This window comes from Prosopis cineraria, unplaced genomic scaffold, assembly GCF_029017545.1.
Source record: "Prosopis cineraria cultivar Desert tree isolate PC_DT_omini unplaced genomic scaffold, ASM2901754v1 PC831, whole genome shotgun sequence".
Taxonomy (NCBI): domain Eukaryota; kingdom Viridiplantae; phylum Streptophyta; class Magnoliopsida; order Fabales; family Fabaceae; genus Prosopis; species Prosopis cineraria.
This window is the reverse complement of record NW_026556156.1, coordinates 899-28,344: the sequence shown is the minus strand read 5'-3', so window position 1 is coordinate 28,344 and position 27,446 is coordinate 899. Positions and strand designations below refer to the sequence as shown.

Genomic DNA, 27,446 nt, shown 5'->3' with positions numbered 1-27,446 from the left:
CCACTGTGAGTCTTGAAAGTAATTTTTAGGACATCTTGAGGCACCATTCTAGTTTGATGATTATCAGCCCTCAAATCCAATTTTGTTAACCATTTTGCAACACTTAACTTGTCAAAGAGATCTTCTGCCAAGGGAATAGGATATTGATTCTTCACAATTTTTTTATTTAATTCCCTATAATCTATACACATCCTCTAATGCCATCTTTCTTCTTAACTTAAACAATAAGAGCTGAAAATGGGCTTGAACTCTCTTGAATCACTCTACTTTGCAGCAACTCTCCCGCCTACCCTTCAATAACATCTTTTTGAGCTGACAGATATCTATATGGCTTCAAATTAATGGGATTAGTGCCTTCTTGGAGGACAATGGGGTGGTCATGACCTTCCCGAAATGGTGGCAGCCTTCTTGGTGCGTCAAAAAGGTTCGAGAATGCTTGTAAAGTACCAGAAATCGCTTCTGGGACTTCTGAACAGACCTGTACAGAAAAACATTCGACCTTCTCTTGTCCTTTGGTCATAGAAAGACTTGATCTTCATGCAAATCCTTAATTTCCAAGTTCTTTGGTTGTACCATTCGTAGTGTTAGGTGGCGTAGCTTGAAGCTTGCATAATTTTCCTTCAAGCCAAAAGAACATAGTCAATGACTCATAATCCTAAAAGGCAATTTTATTTTAGGCACTAATGCTCTAAGTTGCTTTATACTTTTTTAGACATTTAAGCCATAACACTAAATCATAAGTATGAAATTCAAGAATTCTAAAGTCAACAGTAAATTAGAGACCCTGCATTCTCCATTTAAAATTTTTCTAGATACCATAAACTTTCAATTTCTTCCCCCTGCTACTTCAACCCAAGACTAGTTTGTTCCCTCTGGCTTTCACCCCAACTTCTTGGCAATATCATAGTCCAAGAAATCAGGTGTACTGCTGTTGTCAATGAGTATTTGAAGCTGTCTCTTGCCATAATGTCCTGTAACTTGCATGGAAGATGCTCCATCAATGGCATGAAGAGAAATATTGGGTTTGTCATCCTCTTCCTCTTCTTCAATAATTTCCTCGAAAGGAGTATCTTCTTCTTGAGTGTCTTAAATTTCAATAAAATGGAGTTGTAACTTCTAGCACTGAGAGCATCTATGATCTCTAGAGAATTTTTCATGGCAACAAAAACATAAGATTTTGCTTTGATGCTCTGCCTCTTCCTCTGTAGAGAGAATGTTAATGGAAGTGCTAATATTTTATGGTAAAAAAGAAGATTTCTTAGAAGATAAAGATGTAGACTTCCTTATGTGTGGGACACACTACCTATCAAGGCATTCTTATATGAAGTCCACGTGTTTTGGTGAAAGGGTTGTGTGGCAGAAGATGTAGGTGTCAAGTGTCCACTGGTCTTGCTCTAGGATTTTTTCCTGAGTTGTCTGTTAATAGTGATTTCTTGCATCCTTGCAACACTTCAAGCTTCCCTCATGGTATGAGGTTTAAACAAACACACAAGACCCTCATATTTGTCACATAACCTAGAAAGATATACATCCACAAGGTACTCTTCTGCCAATCAAAGCTTACAGGAGATGGAACTCACTCATTATAATCAGCCAATAACCCACAATGTTCTAGTCGCACCAAGTCACTCATAGGGGTCTCATGTGTTGGGCGAAGCTATCTTTAATCTCTTTGATGCATTCTTCCCATGTCGATCATGCCCCATCCCAATATTTTTCATAACTAAGTGCCATTGAAATGCCTTTAAGTCAAGATGCATGCTTACAATCTTGACCTTAGAGTCTTCTGGATTTCATCGAGCTCAAAATAATGTCCACTTTTCAAAAGCCACCCTAGAGCATTTTCTCGAGTGAATTTCGGGAGCTCTATTTTTGTAAACAACATGGGCTTCTTGTATTCTCATCAGTGCCTATTCCGTCACTTGCAATCTTCGTGTTCATCATTACGATCATGATGGTGGCCATTTTGAGCGTGGTCGTCGAGCCCATTATTGAATTAAAGGAGAGAGAGATTAGAAAATGTAGTTAGCATGCTTTTACTGATCTATCAATTTCCATATATATAGGGAATATACAAGACAGAGTAACAAATACTTACACCAAACAACTACTAATAAATACTTACACCTAACAACTACTCTTCTTAACTCTAATAAATACAAAGAATAAATCTAATTCTCAACACTTCCCTCAAGCTAGTGTGTATAGATCATACGCACCAAGCTTGTTACAAATGTACTTTATTCAAGGTCCTCAAAGAGCTTTGATTAGTATGCCTGCTAGTTAATCATTGGAGCTAACAAACTTCATAGCAAGACATCCGGATTGAACCTTCTCTCGCACAAAATGACAATCTATCTCGATATGTTTAGTTCTCTCATGAAACACTAGATTTAAGGCTATATGCATTACAGCCTAATTGTCACAGATCAAGTCCATTCTAGTGACATTCCCATATTTTAATCCCTGAAGAAGCTGTTTTAACCAAATAAATTCACATGTAGTTAAGGCCATGGCACGATATTCAACTTCAGCACTAGACCTAGAGACAACATATTGTTTCTTACTCTTCTAGGAAATCAGATTTCCACCAATAAACACATAATACCTTGAAGTAGAGCGTTAATCAATCAGGCATCTAGCCCAGTCCGTATCACTATACCCAACAATTTGAGTATCATCTTGAGAATCATCCTTATCACTAAAACCATAGCCAATTATTTGAGAATTCCCCATGTCTTCATATAAGAGTCCTTGACTGAGGGATCCCTTGAAGTACCTAAGAATCCGAACTGTAGCTTCCTAATGGCTATCAGATGGAGATTCCTAGAACTAGCTTACCACACTTACAAGGAAAGAGATATCAGGATGAGTGAGAGTGATGTAATTGAGTTTTCCAACCAGTCTCCGATATCTTTTTGGGTTTGCAAGAGGCTCCCCTTGTCCCGATAGAAGTTTGACATTTGAATCCATAAGAGTATCAACTAGTCAACAATCCAGCATCCCTATCTCTTTCAAAATATCAAGAGCATACTTCCATTGTGATATAGCAACTCCAGCTGATGATTGAGCTACCTTAATGCCCTAAAAATACTTGAGCTTACCCAAATCCTTTGTTGTATCAAATCCTTTATTAGAGATCCTATCCTGATCATTACCTATAATAACAATGCCATCCACATAAACAACCAAATATATGTATTACCCAAATGGTGAGTTGTGGTCAAACTAAATATTTATTAATCGTATATATTATTATGAGTATATTTCGGGTAGATATCAGGGAGATAATTTAGTATTTATGTAGGAGATATCGTGCGATACCCAGATCTGATTCTAGCTCCATAATTCTCGGAGAGATAGTCGCACACTCCTTGTATATATCTGTATATTCTCTTTCGGTTCAGACAGAAGTTTTTACACAGTAAATTGCTACATGGTATCAGAGCAGTCACCTGTGACTTCAGACGCAGAACAGCTTGACTCTGAAAGCATCGAGAACGAGTTGAACCCAACTTACACTCCATCAATGTCGAAGAGTGATGGGTCCTCAAAGACTGATCCGAGCAGGCCAGGCGGTGGTATCTTCGGGTCGACTACCAGCCACGAAGGATCAGCGATGCATATCGTCACAGTCAAACTCAACGGAGCAAACTACCGCATGTGGGCTCAGGCTATGAAGCTAGCGATTGGAGGCAGGGGAAAGATAGGCTTTATCGATGGCTCATCTAAAGTCCCTGATGAATCCGAGACGCAAGAAGCTCTGCGATGGCACACAGACAATGCATTGGTATCGTCGTGGCTTATAAACGCGATGATACCAGAAATTCAGCAAAGTTTCATGTTTCTTTCTTCTGCTCATGAAATCTGGAAGGCCGCACGAGATTCATACTCTGATGGAAAAGACTTAGCGAGACTGTACGAGCTTAAAACAAAGACTTGGACACTCCAACAAGGAGATCGTGAGGTCACTGCATTCTGGTTGGAACTAAACTCTATGTGGCAAGAGTTGGATTTGATGACAGAGGTAGAATGGTCAAGTAGCACTGATGCTACTCGCTATAGAGAGCAAATTGAAAATGAACGTGTATTTCAATTCCTTGCTGGTCTCAACCAATCGTTGGATGACGTAAGGGGACGAATTCTGGGTCGTACACCACTTCCATCAACAAGGGAAGTATTTTCTGAGGTTCGCCGTGAGGCAACTAGACGTAAGGTAATGCTCTCTGGAACTTTTCCTACTCCATCCACTCCTCTAGAATCTGCCGCTCTTGTAAGCCAGAGTGGTAATACAACCCAAAGGAATCAAAAAGGGAAGGTCACATGTGACCATTGCAAAAAGGTGGGCCATACTCGTGAGACTTGTTGGGACATCCATGGCAAACCAACTGATTGGAAGCCACGGAAAGCAAAGGCTAAGGGGTACCAAACCTCTAATGACCCACCACCAGACAAATCAGATCCAATACCTCAAATGCCTCAAGTTGATAAGGAGCAACTAGGTAAGTTACTTGAAATGCTCAATATGCTTCAGAAGAATGATCAAGCCCAGAAATCAAATCACACTGCTTCTGTAGCCCATAAAGGTAATAGTGCATTACTCACTACTACTAACAACTTCAAGTGGATTGTGGATACTGGGGCAACAGATCATATGACCTCCGACTCCACTGTGTTTCACACATATGTCCCTAGTGCTGGGAATGAGACAATTAGTACAGCTAATGGGTCTTCCGCAGCAATAGCAGGAACTGGGAGTGTAATTATTTCTGATGTTATGAAATTAGAACACGTGTTACATGTGCCTTATCTAGCCTGCAATTTATTATCCATTAGTAAGTTAACGAAACAAGCGAGTTGTTGGGCTCATTTTTGCTGCACTCATTGTATTTTTCAGGACCTCTTATCGGGGAAGATGATTGGGAGTGCTAAGGAGCATAATGGCCTCTATTACCTTGACGAATCAACCGTGAGTAACCTATGGTCTCGAATTCAGTGCAATATTGCATCTACATCTGAGAAAAAAGACTTTAAAGATCTTTTGTTATGGCATAGGAGAATGGGTCATCCAAATTTCCAATACTTATGTCGCTTATTTCCTGAATTTCAATCAAATAAAATTCCTTTTTTCCATTGTACTGATTGTGAACTGGCCAAGCATCAAAGATCTAGTTTCAAACCTGTGGAATATAAGTCTACCCATCCTTTTTCAATTATTCATAGTGATTTATGGGGACCTGCTCGTATTCCTAATCGCTCTAACACAAAATGGTTTATCACCTTTATTGATGATCATACTAGAATGTGCTGGGTCTATCTGTTACATGACAAGTCCTATGTCCCATCCGTGTTTTCTGAATTCTACACAATGATCAAAAATCAATTTGATACTACTATTCAAGTCCTTCATACGGACAATGGAACGGAGTATTTTAATCAATCAATGAATCTTTTTCTCAAAGAACACGGAATTGTCCATAAGAGTACATGTCCTAACACTCCCCAACAAAATGGTATCGCAGAAAGAAAAAACAAACACCTTTTGGAAGTTGCAAGGGCATTACTCTTCACTTATAATGTTCCCAAATATTTTTGGGGAGATGCTATTCTCACAGCAACTTATTTAATAAATCGTTTACCTAGCCGTGTCCTTTCCTATGTTTCACCTCTTGAAAAATTAAAAGAGTCCCATTCCATAGCCCATCTTGACACCCATCTCCCTCTTAAAATATTTGGCTGTACCTCTTTTGTTCACTCTCATTTTTCTCACAAATTGGAACCAAAAGCTGTGAAGTGTATTTTTCTGGGCTATACATCAACTCAAAAAGGTTATAAATGCTTTGATCCTCATACCCGACGCCTGTACATTAGTAAGGATGTCACGTTTGTCGAAACTGAACCTTTCTACCCAAAAGCCTCAATTCAAGGGGAGAGGGGGAGTGACATGAATGACTTTCAGCCTTTGGATGCCATTTCTGAAATTCCTGAATCTCTTCCAGAATCCGAAAGAACACTTACAGCACCAGAAAACTCCCTTCCAGAACTAACAGATCCTAATTTCCTTGTCCAAAAGCCCACCGAGCCCAGGATCCAACCTTCTAAGCCAGAAACTGAAGTGAAAAGTCTCTCAGAGAATAATAAAAATGCAGGTAGTGCACTGGAGAAGACACCAGCAGTTTACTCTAGAAAAACGTGGAGGAATAAAGAAACTATTATGCCTGAGGCACAACCAGAATCTAAGCCAATAGAGGTCCCTGGAGCTGAGATTGAAGGAAGTGAGAGCCCCCTACGTGAACATGGAGGCGGTGAAATTGAAGAACCCCGTGATATAGACCTGCCTATAGCCCTCAGAAAACAACCCAGAACCTGCACACAACATCCTATTCAACGATTTGTGAGTCATCATACTTTATCTCCCCAGTATCGTGCCTTTGTAACTAATCTTGATAAGGTGAGGGTTCCTAAAGATATACATGAGGCACTCAGTATACCAGAATGGAAGAATGCTGTGATGGAGGAGATGAATGCCTTAAAACGAAATGGCACTTGGGAGATAGTAGAGCTACCTCAAGGGAAGAAAGTTGTGGGATGCAAGTGGGTGTTTACCCCTAAATATGATGCTGCAGGTAACCTGGACAGGCTGAAAGCACGATTAGTGGCAAGGGGATTTACTCAGACCTATGGTTTGGACTACAAAGAAACATTTGCGCCTGTAGCCAAACTTAACACCATCAGAATTTTGATTTCTGTGGCTGTAAACATGGACTGGCAGCTGCACCAATTGGATATTAAAAATGCTTTCCTGAATGGTGATCTAAAAGAAGAAGTGTTCATGACATTGCCCCCAGGTTTTGATGAAGGAAAACCCAACAAAGTGTGCAGATTGGAAAAATCTTTGTATGGTTTAAAGCAATCACCTCGGGCTTGGTTTGATAGATTTTCAAAGGTTTTGAGAATTGAAGGGTATAAGCAAGGGTTATCTGATCATACCATGTTTGTGAAGTCGGAAGGTGGAAAAAGGTGCATAATCATTGTATATGTTGACGATATCATCATTACAGGTGATCATGAAGAGGAAGTAACAAAAATAAAGAAGGCTTTAAGTCAAGAATTTGAAGTGAAGGATCTGGGCAACTTAAAATATTTCTTGGGTATGGAAGTTGCGAGATCACAGCACGGGATTTATGTGTCCCAAAGAAAGTATATCTTGGATTTATTGACTGAGACAGGCATGCTGGGGTGCAAACCAGTAGATACACCCATTATAGTAAAAAGGAAGAAAAAGGAACAAAAGAAAGATACAGAGGAAGGAAAAGATGAATTAGAAGAAGAGCCGGATGAGGAAGGAAATGAACTAGTAGACAAAGAAAGATATCAAAGATTAGTGGGAAGGTTAATCTATCTTTCACACACTCGGCCAGATATAGCTTTTGCTGTAAGCGTTACAAGCCAGTACATGTGTGATCCGAGAAAGAGGCACATGGAAGCTGTATATAGAATTTTGAAGTACTTGAAGGGAACGGCTGGAAAGGGGTTATTATTCAAAAAACAAAACCTGCGATCTGTTGAGATCTATACAGATGCGGACTGGGGAGGAGCAGACCAAGATAAGAGGTCAACATCAGGATATTGCTCATTCGTATGGGGCAACCTTGTTACATGGAAAAGTCAAAAACAGAGAGTAGTCTCAAGAAGTAGTGCAGAATCAGAATTGAGAGCCCTAGCTCAGGGCATCACTGAAATATTATGGGTAAGACGTGTCTTGGAGGAAATACAGATCCAAGTAGAGTTTCCATTAAGACTCTACTGTGATAACAAAGCAGCAATTAGCATGGCATTAAACCCAATTCAACATGAACGATCTAAGCACGTGGAGATTGACAGACACTTCATAAGAGAAAAGGTTGAAGAAGGAGTTGTGTGCCTCATCTACTTACCGACTAGACTCCAAGTTGCTGATGTGTTAACCAAGGGTCTACATAAGCCGTTATTTGATAATTGTATGAGCAAGTTGGATATGATTAATATCTATAATCCAACTTGAGGGGGAGTGTGGTCAAACTAAATATTTATTAATCGTATATATTATTATGAGTATATTTCGGGTAGATATCAGGGAGATAATTTAGTATTTATGTAGGAGATATCGTGCGATACCCAGATCTGATTCTAGCTCCATAATTCTCGGAGAGATAGTCGCACACTCCTTGTATATATCTGTATATTCTCTTTCGGTTCAGACAGAAGTTTTTACACAGTAAATTGCTACATGAGTGATGATAGAACACAATGATCTGTAGTACTGTGAATCATTCCATACTCTTCTGGAACAATGCTGAATCTACTAAACCAAGCTCAAGGAGATTGTTTTAGTCCATAAAGGGATTTACGTAGTCTACAGACCTTCCCAGACTCCCCCCGAGTAACAAAACCAAGAGGTTGCTCCATATACACTTCTTCCTCTAAGTCACCACAGAGAAAAGCATTTTTTTATATCAAGCTAATAAAGAGTCTAATGATTGATAGCTGCAATGGCCAAGAGTAAGCGAACAAATGCAATTTTAGCAATTGGCTAAAAAGTGTCATCTTAATCGAGACCCAAGACATGGGCATAGCCCTTGGCAACTAACGGGCTTTCAACCAATCAATAGAACCATCAGGAGCAAACTTGATGGTAAACACCCATTAGCATCCAACCAATGACTTTCCAGGAGGTAGAGCGACTAGACCTAGGTATGATTAGTATGAAGAGCAGCCATCTCATCAAGCATTGCCTGTCGCCACCCAAGATGGGCAAGTGCCTCGCTGACATTCCTAGGAATGGTAACAGAATTCAAAGAAGACACAAAAGCAATATATGATAGAAATAACAGGTGATAGCTCAAAAAATTATAACTAGGATGGGGATTACGAGTAGAACGAGTACCCTTATGAAGAGCAATGGGGGCATTATCAGAAGGATGCTGGATCTAAGCAAGAGCCAGTACTAGAGTAGGGGGCAAGTCCACAAGAATATCACTAGGGTTTGCCAAGGACGAAGGATGAGAGCGACGGTGGTATGTTTGAATAATGGGTGGTTTATCGATGGTCGGTGGATCAAGGTAAGGAAGAGGAAGGACCTTAGATACAGATTGTTCAAACTTGGAGGAGAGAAAATAAGGAGAGGACTCAAAGAAAGTGACATCAGCTGTTGTAATATACGTTTTTGTAATAGGAGAAAAGCAACGATAACCTTTTTGAACTCAAGAGTACCCAAGAAAAACACATTTAATGGCTTTAGCGGCAAGTTGGTCTTTGCCAGGAATCAAATCATGGACAAAGCAAGTACACCCAAAAACACAAGGAAGAAGTAAATAAAGAGGTGTAGAAGGAAACAAAATAGAGTAGGGAATTTCATTTTGTAAAACAGAAGAAGGGATGCAATTAATCAAATAATAAGCGGTGAGAACGGCATTGCCCTAAAAACAATGTGGCATTTTAAAGTGAAGAAAAAGAGTGCGGACAATTTCAATAATATGCCAGTTTTTTCTTTCGGCCACACCATTTTATTGAGGTGTGTATGCAAATGAAGACTGATGCAAAATACCCTGAGAAGATAAATAATGGACAAACAGGACAGAGAAGTACTCCTTTGCATTATCACTTCGTAATATAGAAATGGAAGTACCAAACTGATTTTTAATTTCAATACAAAAGGATTGAAACACAAAGTACTTCTGAACAATTCTTTAATAAATATAACCAAGTGCAACAAGAATAATCATCAATAAAGGTTACAAAGTATTGAAAACCAAGATTGCTTGTCACACGACTAGGACCCCAAACATTAGAGTGAACAAGTTTAAAAGGAGCATCAGCTCATTTATTGATACAATTAGGAAACAAAGACCGAGTTTGTTTTCCAAGTTGACACGACTCACAATCAAGAGACTGTAAAGTTGAAAGAGAGGGAACCATCTTCTGAAGTTTAAAAAGACTAGAGTGGCCAAGACGACTGTGAACAAGATTTGGTGAGATCAGTGCAAGTGGCTAGTAATATAGTAGATGGAAAATAGTAAAGTCCTTGGGACTAACGCTCGACGCCAATCGTCCGACCTATAGTCTAGTCCTGCAAAATGACAGAGACATCACTAAAGATAATCAAACAAGAGAGAGCACGAGTAAGTTGCCTAATAGAAACAAGATTGTAAGGACACCCAGGAACATAAAGGACAGATTGCAAATTAATAGAAGGAGAAATGGAAGCTTGGTCAATTCCTTAAACTGCAACAGAAGAACCACTAGCCGTATTAATAGCAAGAAGAGAGACTGAATTTATACAACAACAACAACAACAAGCCTTTATACCACTAGGTGGGGTCGGCTACGTGGATTGTAAACGCCATTGTGCTCTATCATTTATCAAGCTTTTAGGAATATTATTAATTAAGAGATCGTCTTCAATAACTTTCGAGAGTGTTCTCTTAGACCTTCCTCTACCCTTCTTAATCGAACTCAAAGTTATATGTTCCACTCTTCTCACTGGTGCCTCCTTTGGTCTTCTTTGTACATGCCCAAACCATCTCAACCGATTTTCTATCATTTTTTTCTCAATAGGTGCTACCCTCACTTTTTCGCGTACGAGCTCATTTCGAATTTTATCTTTACGTGTATGTCCGCACATCCATCGTAACATTCTCATCTCTGCTACTCCAACTTTATGCTCTTGTCCCGTTAGAGCCCAGCATTCACTACTATATAACATTGTCGGTCTGATAGCAGTGCGATAAAACTTTCCTTTAAGTTTATTAGGCACTTTACGATCGCAAATAACTCCTTTAGCTTTTCTCCAATTAAACCACCCAGCTTGAATCCTATGTGAAATAAAGTGAGATAAAAGATTTTTATTACCAATCATATGAGAAGAAGCACCTAAGTCAATAACCTATGGTCCAAGAGAAGAATGAGCAAGACAAGAAACAGAGTTAGCAGTCTAGGCAATAGAGGCAACATGAGATGATTGGTTGTTGGCCAAGAAATGGAGATACTCTTCATAGTCACTCCTCTCAAGGTAATGGAATTAGATGGCTGCTCAATAGGAGTGGAGGATGCATGCGAGTGTCAGAAGTCTAAACAACATTAGCAACCTGAGAAGGTCGCCCATGAAGATCGCAGCAGCGGTCTCAAGTATGTCCCAACTTGTTACAGTAAGTACATTGAGGGCATTTTCAAGGACCACTACGCCCTCCTCTACCACAAGTAAAGTTCTAAGAAATCAAAACAGAAGCAGTGGCAGTAGATTCAAAAGGAGCCACGGTATTAAGAGGGACTCAAACAAGACGAGCAAGGACATCATCTAGAGCAGGAAGTAATGACACACCAAGAATTTGGTCCCGAAGATGATTGAGACTAGGACGAAGATTGTATAAAGTAAGAACCATGAATAGTTTGTCCCACTCTTTTTCCTAGACTTCAAAAGTAGTAGGCATTAAAGAGCGAAATTCCAGTCGAAGAGACTCAATTGCGGCTAACATAAGCAATATCATCCATGTCCTCCTATTTCAAACTAACAAGAGAGGTAATCACATCGTAATAGCAACAAATATCATTGCTGTATAAAGTGGCAGTCTTACTCCAAACATCAAAGCAAGTCTCAAGAGACTGATATAAAGGAGGTAACTTGGGATCAATGGAATTCCATAGCAAGGCGCACAATTAAGCATCAATTTTAATCCATGTAGGTTGCTAAGCTTCAGGAATATTAGCCACCCGCTTGGTCAAGTGATCCAAATAACCTCGTCCCTAAAACTAGAGACGAATTGAAGCAGCCCAAGATTTGTAATTTGAAGGCCCATGTAACTTCTCAGTGATAATAACAGGGGTATCACTGAAAATAGAGGAAATGGCCCTAGTCTTGGATTTTGAAATAGACAATATAAAAGAAACAACCCCGAGATCAGAAGGAGAGGGCTTCAGCAAGCACAACAAAGCAGATGGCAGCAAGAAACGACATCAAACGTGCCTTCACGAGCCGAGAAGACGAAGCTATACAATGAAACAAAGGAGGCATGTGAGAGCGCATGCAAAGGAGGATGGCGACAAAACTCCAAGGATTGATCAGTTGACAACCTCTAGACACAGTGGTGGCGCGCGTGTAATGAATGGAGGTCAAACGGCAATAGGTCAGTTAATAAAAACGCACAGATGAACAGTGATGCGCAGTGAACAAAAATTCTAAAAAAGGAAAAAGAGATGGGTTGGAATGAAGCACAACCCTATGAATTCAGAACCATATTGTAAGTATTTATTAGTGAAACGCATGTATGCTGTCAAGGAGAACCAACATAAATGTTTCAACTGAAACAAGCCTTGAAAGACCTAAGGCAAGGAGATAAATCAGTCATTCAGTTTTATAGTGCCCTTATGCGAATCTAGTAGCAAACAGATCTCTATGAAGTCTATCAATGGACCAGTCATGCTAATGCAACACTCTACCATCAAATTGTAGATCGAGAATGCACATATGAATTTCTCTTAGGGTTGAATGACAAATTTGAAGATATACGAAGGAGAATCATGGCACAAAAACCTTAACCTTCCCTTGAAGATGCTATCAAAACCATCAATAAACCTTAATTCTTACTCTACTCTTAGTACTAACTCAGAATCTTCTACTATGATAGCTAAGGATAAACGCTCTTCACTTTGGTGTGATCACTACAACAAGAGTGGTCACACTAAGGATAAATGCTGGAAACTTCATGGGAAACTGCCCAACATCAACAACAACAACAAGCCTTTATCCCACTAGGTGGGATCGACTACATGGATTGCAAGACGCCATTGTGCTCTATCATTTATCAAACTTTTAGGAATATTATTAATTAAGAGATCACGTTCAATAACTTCCGAGAGTGTTCGCTTAGGCCTTCCTCTACCTCTCTTAATCGGACTCAAAGTTATATGTTCCACTTTTCTCACTGGTGCCTCCCTTGGTCTTCTTTGTACATGTCCAAACCATCTCAACCAATTTTCTACCATTTTTTCCTCAATAAGCAAAAAGGCAAAGGTGAAGCTCGAGGACTATATATTAGTCCTACATCTGAAAAACAGCCATTAAGCCAAGAGGAAATCACAATACTCAAGAGACTTTTAGAAAAACAAGAAGTTACTCCTCAATCCAGTGAGAATTCTAACCCATCCGTTACCTTGGCACAAACAGGTATGTCTCTCATAGCTGCACTTAGCACCCACACAACATCCAAGAGCATATGGATAGTCGACTCTAGTGCCGCTCACCATATTACTGGTTTTAAGGAATTATTCAATGAGTTTAAAACTGAATCTACATATCCTCATGTCAAAGTTGCTAATGGGATGTATGCCAAGGTTGATGGGGCTGGAACTGTGATAATTTCACAAGATATTAAACTAGAAAATGCATTATATATGCCTGAAATTGAATGCAATTTGGTCTTTGTGAAACAAATTTCTGAGGAGCTTGTTGGTAGTGCTTCATTCTTTAACACTCCTTGTATTTTTCAGGATTTGACTTTGGAGAGGATGATTGGCAATGCTAAAGAATGGATGGTCTCTACTACTTGAGAGGAAAAGGAGAGAGAAATAAAGTAGCAGATGCTGTTGCCTACTCTACTTCATCAAATAATGAGTTGATATTGTGGCATTATAGGTTAGGCCGCCCAAGTCTCAATTATATGAAATTGTTATTTTTAGATTTATTTAATAAAATAACTCCCTCCTCTTTCCACTGTGATTTTTGCTACTTTGCCAAACAAGTCAGAAACCAATATCTGCCTCATCCTTATAAACCATCCCAACCTTTTGCACTGATACACAGTGACATTTGGGGACCTTCTAGAATTTCAACTACAAATAATGCTAGATGGTTTATCACTTTGATTGATGATCATACTCACCTAACTTAGGTATTTTTGATGAAAAAAAATAAGAAGCACTTGATATTTTTCAATGCTTTCATGTTTTTGTACAAAATCAATTTAAATCTTCAATTCAAATATTGAGAAGTGATAATGGCCGTGAGTACACTAGTACAGCCTTTCAAAAATATTTGTTTGAAAAAGGGATTCATCATCAAACCTCTTGTGTTAACACTCCACAACAAAACAGTATAGTTGAAAGGAAAAACAGACACCTTTTAGAAGTTTCAAGGGCTTTAATGCTTACCAATAATGTTCCAAAAATGTTTTGGGGTGAAGCTATCTTAAATGCAGCATATTTAATAAATCAAATGCTCTCAAGAATTTTAAAATTTAAAACCCCTGTGCAAAGTTTTCAATAATTTTTTCAAAACTCTCACCTACTGCTAAACATGCCTCGGAATTTTTGGCTGCACTGTTTTTGTGTATGATGAGCATAAAGGAAAATTGGACCCAAGAGCTATCAAATGCATTTTTTTTTAGGGTATGCAGCCTCTCAACAGGGTTACAAGTGTTATTCATCTTCCACTCATAAATTTTATATCACTATGAATGCTCAGTTTTGTGAAGATCAACCATTTTTTCAAAAATTACCCATTCAGGGGGAGAGTAAGACCAATAATGAATGGTTAATTTGTTCTAAAAATAGTAATTCTGATAAATTTGCATCTGGCAGCCCCAGAATTGAATCTAGTAGGTCCCAAATGCCACCTGAACCCCTCTTGACCTTGCACCAATTACGACGACACCTCCTCTTCCTAGCATATCAAATGACCCTCAATCACCTCAAATTGTACCCTCTGAACCTAATATCACCTCATCTGAACCTAGTATAGAGGAAGATATTCTGGAAAATTCTGGTAATACAGAAAAAGAAAATCTGAACAATTCTAGTACTAATGAGACAAGGGTGGGACAACCTAGTATGCAAGAGAAAGAACCTTACATCAGGCGAAATAAGGGCACTATATTGGAGGATCAATCACAATCTAGGCGAAACAAAGGCACTAAACAGCATGTGAGTGAAGGTACCAAGAATTTGAATCGAAGGCAAGTTCTGAAGACTTATGTTGGCCAATTGCCTTAAGGAAAGGCAAACGAACATGCACTCAGCATCCTATTTGTAAGTATGCTTCTTATAAGAAACTCTCTCATCTTATGAAATCCTTTGTGGCTAACGTGACCAATGAGAAAATACAAGAAACCTTTGAGGAAGCAAAAGAAGATCCTGAATGGACAGCAGCAATACAAGAGGAGTTGCAAGCATTAAGAAAGAATCAAACCTTGAGTGTTACCAATCCACCCAAAGGGAAAACTACTATGGGTTTTAAGTGGGTGTTCATCATCAAATACAATCCTGATGGGACTGTCAACAAGTACAAAGCAAGACTCGTAGCCAAAGGATACACCCAAACTCAAGGCATAGATTACCAAGGGACATTTGCTCCAGTTGCCAAGTTCAATGCCATCAAGGTTCTTTTATCACAAGCTGCAAACCTTGACTAGCCATTACTATAACTAGATGTGAAAAATGCATTCTTAAATAGTGACCTAGAGGAGGAAGTTTACATGGAATTACCACCTGGGCTAAAGGGAAGTAGAAGACCTAGATAGGTTTGTAAATTGCAAAAATCTTTGTATAGCCTAAAACAATCCCCTCGAGCTTGGTTTGGACATTTTACACGAGCAGTCAAACAATATGGTTATACCCAGTGTCAATCAGATTATACTTTGTTTGTGAAACATAACTGTGATAAAGTTGCTATCCTGATTGTGTACGTAGATGATATTGTACTGATAGGAAACGACTTAGAAGAGATTGAAAAATTGAAGGCAAATCTAGCTAAGGAATTTGAAGTTGAAGACCTTGGAAACCTAAGATACTTCTTGGGTCTAGAAGCAGCAAGATCAAAAAAGGAGATCAGCGTCTCATAAAGGAAATATACACTTGATTTATTGATGGAAACAAGTTGTTAGGGTCAAAGCCTATGGATATACCTATGGAGACCAACTACAAAAAGAACTTGAGAAGAAAGAAAGGAAAAGAAGGATCACCCGTAGACAAAAGGAGGTACCAGAGACTAGTGGGAAAACTCATCTATTTATCCCACACGAGGCCACACATCAGTTTTGCAATTGGTGTGGTCAATCAATTCTCAAATGACCCACATAAAGAGCAAATGGAAGCAGCTTTCAGGATTCTAAGATACTTAAAGAAGACTCCTGGAAAAGGACTGTTCTTTCAAAAAGGAAACAAGAAGAATGGGGAAGTCTACACTGATGCAGATTGGGGTGGCTCTATAGTTAACAGACGCTCTACTACTGGATATTGTACCTTTGTTTAGGGCAATCTTGTGACTTGGAGGAGCAAGAAGCAACTAGTGGTCTCAAGAAGCTCAACAAAATCAAAGTACAGATCTCTAGCTTTGGGCATATGTGAAGGAATGTGGATCATGAGACTCCTAAAGGAGCTACACATTGAAATAAAGGGACCTTACAAGGTATGATGTGATAACATGTCAGCAATAAACATTGCACATAATCTGGTACATCACGATAGAACCAAACATGTGGAGATCAATCGCCATTTTATAACTGAGAAAGTTGAAACAAAAGTGATTGACTTGGCATATATACCTTTGAAAGATCAAATTGCCGACATCATGACCAAGCCACTTGCGAGAAAATGTTTTGAAAAACTAAGTGACAAGTTGGGAATGATTAATATCTATTCGCCAACTTGAGGGGGAGTGTTGGAATACAACATCTTAGGCCCATTAGGTTAAGCCCAAACATGTTAGGGTTTAAGAATAATTAGGGTTGAAGAAGCACAAGTCTGCCATCTTAGACTCTTAGTTCTTTCCTGTTATATCTCATTAATTAGATAAGATTCTAATTGATCTTGTAAATATCTCTTTGATTTTACCTTGATTCTAGGGATTAACCGAAAGTGCTGTGTGGTTAAACCTAGATAAATACCCTTGTTGTGAATAGAACGACCATCTTTTTGCCCAAATTCTTCAGAACTATATCCTTATAACTAATAAAACTAATTGCTGCCATTACCATAAAATCATAACACAAAGATTATGTTTTCTCATAAAAGAATGCTATCATTTAAATGTCTAATAAGTATATGTGCATTTCTGACATTATAAATTATAAATTTCTAGTAATTCCAAGCGTCAAGTGAGTATATGGTTCACAAAAGTACTGATAGAAAGAACAATACGTCATGGAAGAGGGTGAAAAACTAATATTAGGACTAGGAAAAAGGGGACGTGTTTAAATTGATAAGGCCAAAACAGTAAAGCAGCCCTAACTTCTGACAGATGCAAAGCCAAGCTCATAGGACCAAGACAGAAAAACATCAATTAACATCTCCATGGGTGAATTCTGAATCATAAGCAAGATGATCTATATCTTAGAATGGAGCCACTTACATCACCACTCAATGGCACAAAAAAAAAAAAAGGTGTGAATCTATGAAATAGCATGAAGTCATTGCGTGGAACTCAGACAAGAAAATCAACAAAACCATTGACTATCACAGAGTTCTATTAAATTATTCACACCTGCAGAGTTCTATTTAATTGTTCAGACTATTAGCAGATCTTGAGGTTCATGTTTTAAGGCCTGCACATCAAACAACAACAACAACAACAAGCCGTATCCCACTAGGTGGGGTAGGCTACATGGCTAACACATCAAAAAACAATAAAACAAACAAACAACTTTAACTCCTTCAAACATCAAGTAACCGATAGGGCATGTATTGACACCTATGTATGCCTCGTCTATGAACCAATAATATGTGTTTTCATATTATATTTACCTTGTTAGATAGAGGAATGCCATCAACTTTTGCCAGTCTTGATGCAGAAGAAGCTCCACCATTTGAGGATTGAGGTGGGCAAGTGCGAATGGTATTCACGCTGCCAATTAAGACAAATGGTAACTAGAATTCAAGGTTTTGAACCTTTCACTACAAATGTCCAATTCAAAAAAAGGGGTCCACTTAAAAGTAAACTCAAATACAAGCTACACCAGTACCTCCCCACAACAGAGAAAACCTTGACAAGATTCTGGTGGCAATGATCCTCAGGTAAGTTCTCAGCTACAACAATGCGGCACTACAAAAAAGAAGGGAAATTATTAGATGAAGAATAAAGGAGAAAAAGTGGAACTATAAGCTACCATTACTGATAACAATAATACACCACAAGTGAAACATTAGTAAGAAAAACACCCAATAAACACGTCAAAGGAAATCAGAAAAGAGTGGAAAATCACCTGCAACTCTTCTATATCAGACTCAGTCAAGGGATGCAGGCGTTTGACTTTCTTTCCATCTTCACTAACTACCTAGAGAGTTAGGATACAATCTGCATTAAAACAATATCGATAGACTTATGAAATTCATAAAGTAAGAAAGTGAAGAAACTTACAAGCTTCGATGAGTTCCTCAAAACAGTTGCAAGCTGGGAGTGACTACTTATAAGAGCCTTAATTTTCTTGAATGATGCAACAACAGATATAGGCACTACAACATTTTGGAAAAGCATTAGAGAGAATACAAAATAGCAGACCTCAGAAACACTAAATCCAACACTAAACAAGAATCAAGACATTATATTGTTGAACTTGATGACCTTCAGAGTTCAAGACCAAAATCTCATCATACCATTCCCTCCCCTGAAATGTGGAAAAAAGGTAGTGCAGGACGTAGCATGAAATAGTCATCCCCTAGGTTAGTTGGTTACATGAGGAGAAAGTCAGAAAACCAATAAAATTATAAAAGAAATCATCTTACCATAACCTTCAGGATCTTTGTTGATGAACCTCATCAAATGATCAGTTGTAGCCAAGTTTAAATCACTGAAATAATACTCTACCTACAAATGAAAATAATATATCAACATGAGAAAAAATGTACCGGAGCTATGATGCTTAAATTGAAGAAAAGCATGTTATACATAACTTTGCTTTCACAAATATATATATATATATATATATGCATGCTTATTGATCATTCTCAATTTCCTTTCCTGAAATAATACATATGCAGAAGCACCAATGTCCTAAAATTCCTCGCCCAATCCATCTCTGGAATTATGCTTAGACATCCAGAAAAGTGAAGTTCTTATACAAAGAATGTAATGGCAACTAGCAAGTGTCTTTTCCCTCTTCCATATTTTCATTCATACAGCAAAACTGCGCCACCCCCCCCCCCCAAAAAAAAGGGCAAGGGCACAAAACTTCCATTAAGCAGCGCTGGTTTAAAGAGACAGTTGGATAATATGTCAGGTATTAGCATTTTTATGGTTATAGGGTATGTGTAGAAAGCATAGGCTCAGGAGCAATCCCAAAGAAGATTGATTCAAGGATAACTATCCAGTATAGATGCGAAAAGTTGAAAGATAAAAACGGAAGTCACCTGATTCAAAATCTTCTGACTAGCTTCCTCAGACAGTTTATTCTTTGAGAGAGTATGATCTGGCTCAACTTGGGACTTCTGAACTGACTGCAAGCCAGAGTCTTGGTCCCCCGATCCCCCTCCACCGGTGGTAACATAGTAATGATGCTGATGAGGATGATAATGAACCGGATGCTGATGGGAAATGTGGTGGTGGTGACTCTGACCAGGGACGACGTGAGTGCCCACTGGCACATGAGGTCGAATCGGTATATGGAAGGGTGAAGTTGGAGGCGGTGGATAAACATGTACCATACCCGGGGGCGGGGGAGGAGGTGGTGGTGGTGGAACAACGAGCCTAGGTCCTTGTCGATCGGACCGTGAAGTGGGTCGAGTAGGCACAAATTCACGTGCCTGCGCGTTGAGTCGGCTAAAAGAAATGCTTCTGGAAAAAGGCGGATCTGGCTGGGATTGAACAGTGCAAGATGACGGCGCATCTCGGGTTTCTGAGACTGACTCTTGAGCCATTACAACGAGATGTTGGAACTAAATGTTACGACAAAGAAGCTTCTGAGCTGGTTAGGGATCGGAGTTCTGACTAATGTGAGAAGCGTCGGGGGAATATCAGTGCGACCGAGTGGGATTCAAGTTCAACATCAGATCCGATGGAGAAGAACTCTCAGACTCTCTGCGGAATCCGTTCTCTTAAATATATGCGATGGAATCATCAATCATCAATCATCAATATATCAATATCAATATATATTTATAAATCTCGTACAAAGCCGTTGGTTAAAATCTCTTTCATTTTATTGATTAATTAATTTTGATTAAATTTTAATTCTCCACACCTATTGGTTCATCATTTCACGGGAGCACTTCATTCGTCTTAGTTTCTCCATTAATCTCTGCATCTCTTCCCAATGTAACTTCACATCTCTCAAAACTCTCCAATCTTCGTCTTCAAGAAATAATGGGTCTCTCCTGACGGCTCAATTCAAAGCAAGAAACAAAGCGAGAAAGAGACAGCAAATATATCTTTCTTCTTCTTCGCGCGGCAGAACCATAGCAAGAGCTAGCTCTCTCCTGAACATTTATTTATTTCCGTCTCAATTTTAACTTTTTCATGATAGTCTTTATTTCCTTCGCATTTTACAATAACTTTTCTATTTCTTTCTTTTTATTAGGTTATTTTCTTTATTCTTGTATTTCATATTTGTTCTCCTTGCAAGATCTTGCCATTGCTTTCTCCTTTGTTCAGTCATTCTAACGAAAAAGTGCACTTCTTCCAACATGGTATTAAACTTGAGAATAATAGAAGAGGGTGTGTAGAAATTAACATAGGTTTGTAGAAATCTAGACGAGTAGAGAAGAAGAGGGTGCAACGCTCCTTCGCAACCATCCCGAATGACAATAGATATCTCAACTCTGACCTACTGTCGTAGGTAATCTATTTTTCTTTGCCTTCCCTTTTTTTGGATCTATGTTCCCCATTTTCAACCTGGCTATTTCCTTGTGAATGTGAAATGTTGTTGTAATTTCAATTCTTCCTCATGTTTAATTATGACTTTATGATGATTTTATGTTATCAAAAGATAATTTTGATAAATTATAATTAGGTTTGTATTTTTTAATTAAATGTGGATTCAGACCTCATAATTTTGCTACTGGATAACTAATTTTGAGGAGAGAATGCTTATTTTTCAAGAGGAGGGTGATGATGAAAAGAAGGAGGATGAAGATGAGGAAGAACACAAGCAGAAAGAAGGTATTTTATAGATTGTAAGGATCTTTATTGTGGTTCTAGGTACCACTGATCTTGTAAGATGCCTGATAACAACTTTGTAGAACGTTGAATCTCAATTATTGTCATCCTTCTTTCTTTGGTGGAATGGTAAAAATTGTAATTTTGACATTTAAATGCATGGTTTTTCTTTTGTAACATTGGCAATTGTTTCAATTTTAAACCTTTGTTCCTAATCATACTTATCTTCCTTTTTTTTTAAGAGATAGAGTATTATGACACAAAGATTTAAGAATGATAAGGTGAATTGTTGTTTATAGATAGATCTATTCAATTAATGACAAGGTGAAGTGTTTTTTCGTTTTGTTTGATTTTAGATTTAAGAATGATAGGGTGGAGTGTTGTTTTTAGATTTGATTATAGCACGAAGATTTAAGATTGGCAGGGAATCTTAACCTACTTTCGAGGATCTAAACTGCAAAACTATTTCATGTCCATCCTTGAGGATGTTTTGAAGCTAATTATTTTAAAGTCTATGTTTTGTAGCACTTAATGCACATATCTGAATTGAAAAGATGTGAAGATAGAGAGTATTTGAATTTAAGCATCAACCATAATTACCATTTGTCTCCTGTTACAGGTAATTTATTGACGGATGTTTTTGAATGGCATAGAATTCCTTACCATAATCTAATTGTAACGTTCGATGATACAAGTCTTGATAGAAATTGGCCAAGATTCCATCCAAGAAATGCTAAAATTGCTTGCAAGGATAAAGAAGCTACGAGGTTTGTTTTAGAATCTAACGCTGTGAAGCCACTTGCTAGCTCTATTCTAGATTTTTTAGACACTAGAAGGACCGAGGATGTGTATATCCCTCGCTGCTTGATCATTAAAGAATAATACACTTGGCAGCACTGTTATGTGTGAAATCTAGAGAAGCCAGAATTACATGTACTAATATGGCAACAATTTTGGCATATTTTAGTCTGCAAGTTCTCTTTCTCTTTTATTTGTTGAGTATTAAATATGTATATCTTGTAAAATTAATTTGAGCCATGAATTAGCCCAATATTAAAGGATGGAATCTTATGTTATTACTTGAGAATATATTAGTTTCTTACTTTTTTAGTGCTGACACAGGAGAATTTTTAAAGGTGTTTTGCGATTTTTGAGTCTTGGTATTCTATTTTGTTTTGTTTTGATAGAATGCCAATGGAATGGGCTTCAGTATACAAGAAAGTTTGTTGTACCTCTTAACGAGCATATTTGTTTTTACTTTACTGGATGACAGAACTTTATCTTGCATTCCACTACCACAAAATGAAATAAAAATGTATCAATTTATAGAATTTTTTCATATTGTTATTATTACTTACAATTTTTTATTCAACCTAGTAATTATAAAGATTAATTCTCTCATTTTGAATTATTAAATATATAATTAGATACAATTTCATGAAAAACATTTGTTATAATTTTTTGGACAATACGCTATAAACAGAAATTAAATTAGAATATAATTATGTATAAAATTTGTATAAAAAAGTTTGTGTTGTTTTTTTATAATTTTTGTTGACAAAACAAAAACAGAGAAAAAAATTAAGAAATACAATTATGTTTGATCACAAGTAATAAAGCAAATATCAAAAAGTATAAGTCACATTTTATGTATAATTTTTTTCAAAAAAAATGCAAGGATACTTATTCAAAATTTTTCACGCTTAATCATGTATGATAGAATCATAAAAAAATTGATCTTTTTCAAACTCTTTTGTATTTACTATAGACTCCAGAAACAAAGATAAAATATGTATAAACGAGATGTTTAAGAAGAAAGAAATGATTGAATTAAAGAATTTTTAAAATTTAGCAATCTTATGTGTTGATATTAATAGTATTAAGGCATTTGTTTCAAATTTTTTAAATCCAATCCGTGCAACGCACAAAAAACTATCTAGTTATTGGTCTAGCCCCCGTGTGTGGGGATATTTTTTAATCAGTAATAGACGACTTTTATTGGACAAAAAACAATTAGGTGTATAAACTTGAACAATTTTTATTAATTCCATCTAAAAATAAATTCAAACCCATAACCTTAGATCCAAAATTATCATCTAATAATTTCAAATCTTACTCTAAATTTGTGTAGAAACAATAAAGAGGAGCAGGGAAAACATACATAGGGAAATCAAGCTCAAAACACATTTAAGATGCTTTCAAGTTAATGTCATAATAGAGAATAGTCTCCTTCCGTCGCTCTCTTGATTCTCTCTTTCTTCTATTTTACAGCTGGAACACGAGCTGTAAATTTTAAAAATTTGGCCGCATGTTATGACACAAGCATCATCCATGCCAAAATTTTGCTCTTCTTCTTAGGCCCAATTGGCCTAAAAAACTTTCAAACCCGATCCAAATATCAAAACCAAACTTAATAGGCCCACTAATCATTATTAACCATCCTCAAATTAATAAACACCTAAATTTACTAAATTAACCTTCATAAATTTAATTAACTAAAAATTAAGATTTGAAGTGTTATAGATTGTGTCTCAAGCAAAATCATTTTTAATAAAAGAATACATGTACACACGTAAAAAAAAATTGCGTGAATCTATAAAGATTGGATCTTTAATTTTTGGGAGAAGTTCATTAAAGGATCATGATGTGACATTATTATAAATGAGACCCAAATAAATATGAAATTTCATTGCAAGAATTTAAACTTGAACTAAATTAAAATGTAAGGAAAAATAGCTTAAATAACCTTTTTGAATTAAAATCTTCACGTTAATTTCATGACATTACTTGATAAATTATTAACTCAATTAACGTATGTGTTAAATGCGTAATGTGACTTGTTAATTTTCTATAATTATTTGTTAAAATATTTACTTTACACGTTAAAATTAGTTTTTGGAAATTGAGACGAGGCTTCGAAGTTTGTACGGTAAGACTTTGATTATTTTGGTTATTGACCTTAGCAACGATTCATTTATGGTCAAATACATTGCTCAAGCCTAGGAGTGTAGAGATGCTGCGAATTCCATCAATTTAGAACATTATTTGCGGGTTGACGCTATTCCATTTTAGCTGTCTTGTTTTCGTTGTTTGATATGCTTCCTTTATTTGCAAATAGTCCAACACTGTCCCATCTCACCTGCTTCAGAATTGTTTGAGTCTAAGAGGATCAGAGTGTTCTCCAACTAGGCTGAAACACTTTATAATACCTCAAATATTCTCCATAAAAATCATCCAACTGTAAACATTACGGAAGAGATCTAAGAAGACACAAATTGAGTGCTTTTATATGGCTATGCTACCAAAGAAACTAATTGCTGACAAAAACTGCTCACCATATATTTCATGAAGTGACCATTACAGACCAATGAACTTATGTAGCAAGATCTGACTGGGGACATGTTAACTCCTAGGAGTTAACCTTTGTTTTTTTCCTCTCCCGCTGTATACTAAGGCTTTGCCTTCCTCTTTACTAAAAAAACAAGGAATTGTTTGCGTCAGACAACTTTACATTTCTGTTTCGTGACATTCTTTGGAACTTCAATGAAACTCTGGTTTTCCTCTGCTTTTTGGACCCTTATATTAGAGAAGATATGAACAGAGATGAAGAAGTGCGAACAGTCAGCTCACTTTCTGTCAAGAACAGCATCTACCTTTGGGATAGTGTTAAGAAAATAAATTAAATGAAAGAGAAGATATAAAAGTAATACATTTGAAGGATCTGAATCCTCTCCTCATCCTGTCCTCTCATTTTCTTCTTATCTCATCTTGCCCTTGGATTAAAAATTGAATAATTGAGGCTTAATATTTCAAAAAACTATTATTATAAGTATTATGATATCACATAAATAGATAAATTATATTTATGTTGTCAAAATTTGATATAAATAGTTTATATTGTAGTAAGGAAAAATAAAAAATAATTTATGAAACTTTAATAATAGTCTACATTTATGAACTATTTACATTTTATTTAACACTTTAAATGTATTTATAAAAAGGGATAATGACAATAAAATACTACTGAAATTTGCATATATCAGTATCATGAATGTTCTAATTATTTTGAAGTCCCTTGAGACTTATTTGGAATTAATTTTTTCATAAAATGACAAAATTGCCTTTCTCATCTCTCTATTATACTCTTCATTTCTTGACGTTTTATTGCCTGTTTGAGAAAATCCTTCACAAGTTGCAGCCTCAAAGAATCAAAGATTCAAGAATTTTATGATGTTAGAAGACACAATTGCCGAATCCATCTTCATTCAATACTTTTTTTTGGATATTATAAAATATTTATGAGTATTTAAAAAAAGTTACCCTAAATGAATAATATCAATTACTGTTTATATCAATTTATGTTGTAACATATCTATCAAACCCCATTATTACATGAAATTATTTTTTAAATATGTTTAATGTGTTTTTTTGTCCAATTTTTGATAAATTTGCTTATAAATGGCAATATTTGCCACAGGTTTTGGATGAACCTTTGAACTTTAAAGTTTTCTCTCATCTTCTATCATACTATTTTTATAGAATTAAGGGTTATTTTTATTCCTGAACATATAATCCTAAACTTAATTTAGGGTCAGTTTTATCCCTCAATTTCAAAATTTTGCTTCCTCGATGCCCCTAGCTTTAATTATCCATTAGCGGGGTCCATATGAATTATTTAATAATAAAATATAATAGTAGGACCTACTTTATTTTTTTATTATATTTTTTTAGGTTAAGGGTCGAAAATGCCCTCAATTAAGCAAAAATGGTCAAAGTCGCCCTTAAAATAAAGAAAGAGTCCGTTTATAATCCTTCAATTGTTAAGATTTTTTATTCCATCACCCTACCATCTATTCTATCAATTTTCATCATAAGTAAGCCCACATTTGAATTTTTTTAATATTTTTAGTGGGTCCCATCATTTTTAATATGTTTTATAATTTTAAAAAAAATCCCTTTCTCCTCCTCTCCCCCCCTTTTATTCCCGATCTCATTCTCATTGAAGCAAGTGAAATAGTGACGGTAGAGCACCCGACATGCCAATTGTAGTCTTGTTATCATCAATGAATGGCTAGGCTGATAAGTGCATCAGAAGCATGTTCCTATGATGTGTTGGTAAGAGTTCTGGCACCATTCAGTAATGGCGAATTTGAGGGCAAGGTTAGAAATTATGGTAGAAAATTAGGCTTATAGCCATCGAAGAGTTGTGGCGTGAAGTTTAAATTTTTACAAAATTGAACAAACATTTGCTTGAAGGTGTGGCTCGAGGAACCTACTAAAAATATAAAAAAAATGGTGTGACCCATTAAAACTATAAAAAAATTAAATGTAGGCCCTATTAAGGTAAAATTTGATGAAATAAATGGCAAGAGGATGGAATAAAGAATCTTAGCAATTGAAGAATATAATGACTCTTTCTTGATTTTAGGGGCAATCCTAGCCCTTTTTGCTTAATTGAAGGGCATTTTAGACCCTCAATCGTATAAAAAAAATAGTGGGACCCACTAAAAATATTAAAAAAATAAATATGAATTCCACTAATGGTGAAATTTGATAGAATAGACGTTAGGGTAATGGAATCAAAAATCTTAATGGTTGAAGGACATAAATGCCTTTTTTTTTTTACTTTAGGGGCAATCTTGACCTTTTTTGTTTAGTCAAGGATATTTTAGACCCTTAACCCTTCTATCTATGAGGTGCTTGGATTTTTGTTGTTTTGTGTCCATGTTTATTTTGCAAGAAGAGTTTATTTAATCCTATAAGCTACCGCACAATTAACTCGATATGACAAAATTGTTCCTAAAAATAGTGTTTTTAAGCATGACTCATGCTATGATATTACTTGCTATGGCCAACATCGTAAGAGCTAGTGTCACCCTATATATTCATCTTTCTCCTCACTTTATTTAATAAAAGAAACATGTTCAAATTTTGCAAGAAAAAGTCTGTTTAATTTTATGACACTGTCGTATGATTAACCTGATGTGATGGAATAGCTTCTTAAAAATAGTATTTTTAGTATGATTCATATTATAATTCTACTTGTTATTGTCAATAATCTTAAAAGCTAGTGTCATCCTATATATTCATCTTCTCCTCCACTCCAGTCAACAAAGAAATAGTGTCAGATTAGCCAATTAGTAACAAACACTATGCACGCGACAGATTGTTGCCAAATTTGATGTTGGAGAAGTATTTCTAGCTGGTGTGCCCTTTAAGATTTTCTTTTCTCATTGACTTGCATTTTGCTAAGGTCATGTCCTTCAGTAGAGTCTAGAGTCATGAATTAGATACTGCATGATGAAACTCCAAGTAATCAATTATTTTG

General features: G+C 36.7%; 2 protein-coding genes across 3 annotated transcripts in view; one reads left to right on the top strand and one right to left on the bottom strand.

Annotated features, from left to right (window-relative positions):
• The window catches only part of LOC129298496 (la-related protein 6B-like), a 30,370-nt gene extending 10,030 nt beyond the window's left edge, over window positions 1-20,340 (bottom strand). Inside the window, exons 1-7 of the mRNA XM_054936912.1 lie at window positions 20,205-20,340; window positions 19,375-20,057; window positions 18,751-18,832; window positions 18,386-18,480; window positions 18,231-18,302; window positions 17,991-18,070; window positions 17,773-17,872 (exon numbers count right to left, since the gene is read on the bottom strand). Coding sequence (XP_054792887.1) covers window positions 17,773-17,872; window positions 17,991-18,070; window positions 18,231-18,302; window positions 18,386-18,480; window positions 18,751-18,832; window positions 19,375-19,881 — 936 coding nt within the window. The 5' untranslated portion in view covers window positions 19,882-20,057; window positions 20,205-20,340. The remainder of the gene's footprint in view (window positions 1-17,772; window positions 17,873-17,990; window positions 18,071-18,230; window positions 18,303-18,385; window positions 18,481-18,750; window positions 18,833-19,374; window positions 20,058-20,204) is intronic.
• Window positions 20,341-20,509: 169 nt separating this feature from the next.
• On the top strand, window positions 20,510-22,035 carry LOC129298498 (uncharacterized). Of its 2 annotated transcripts, XR_008590365.1 has the most exons (3): window positions 20,510-20,798; window positions 21,004-21,121; window positions 21,738-22,035. XR_008590365.1 is itself a non-coding variant. In XM_054936913.1 (2 exons), the coding sequence occupies exons 1-2, from the start codon at window positions 21,046-21,048 to the stop codon at window positions 21,998-22,000; spliced, it is 339 nt and encodes a 112-aa protein (XP_054792888.1). In that variant the 5' UTR covers window positions 20,926-21,045; the 3' UTR covers window positions 22,001-22,035. The 2 variants fall into 2 exon arrangements, 1 of the variants encoding a protein (XP_054792888.1); XM_054936913.1 differs by lacking the exon at window positions 20,510-20,798 and having other exon boundaries at window positions 20,926-21,121.
• Window positions 22,036-27,446: the final 5,411 nt, after the last annotated feature.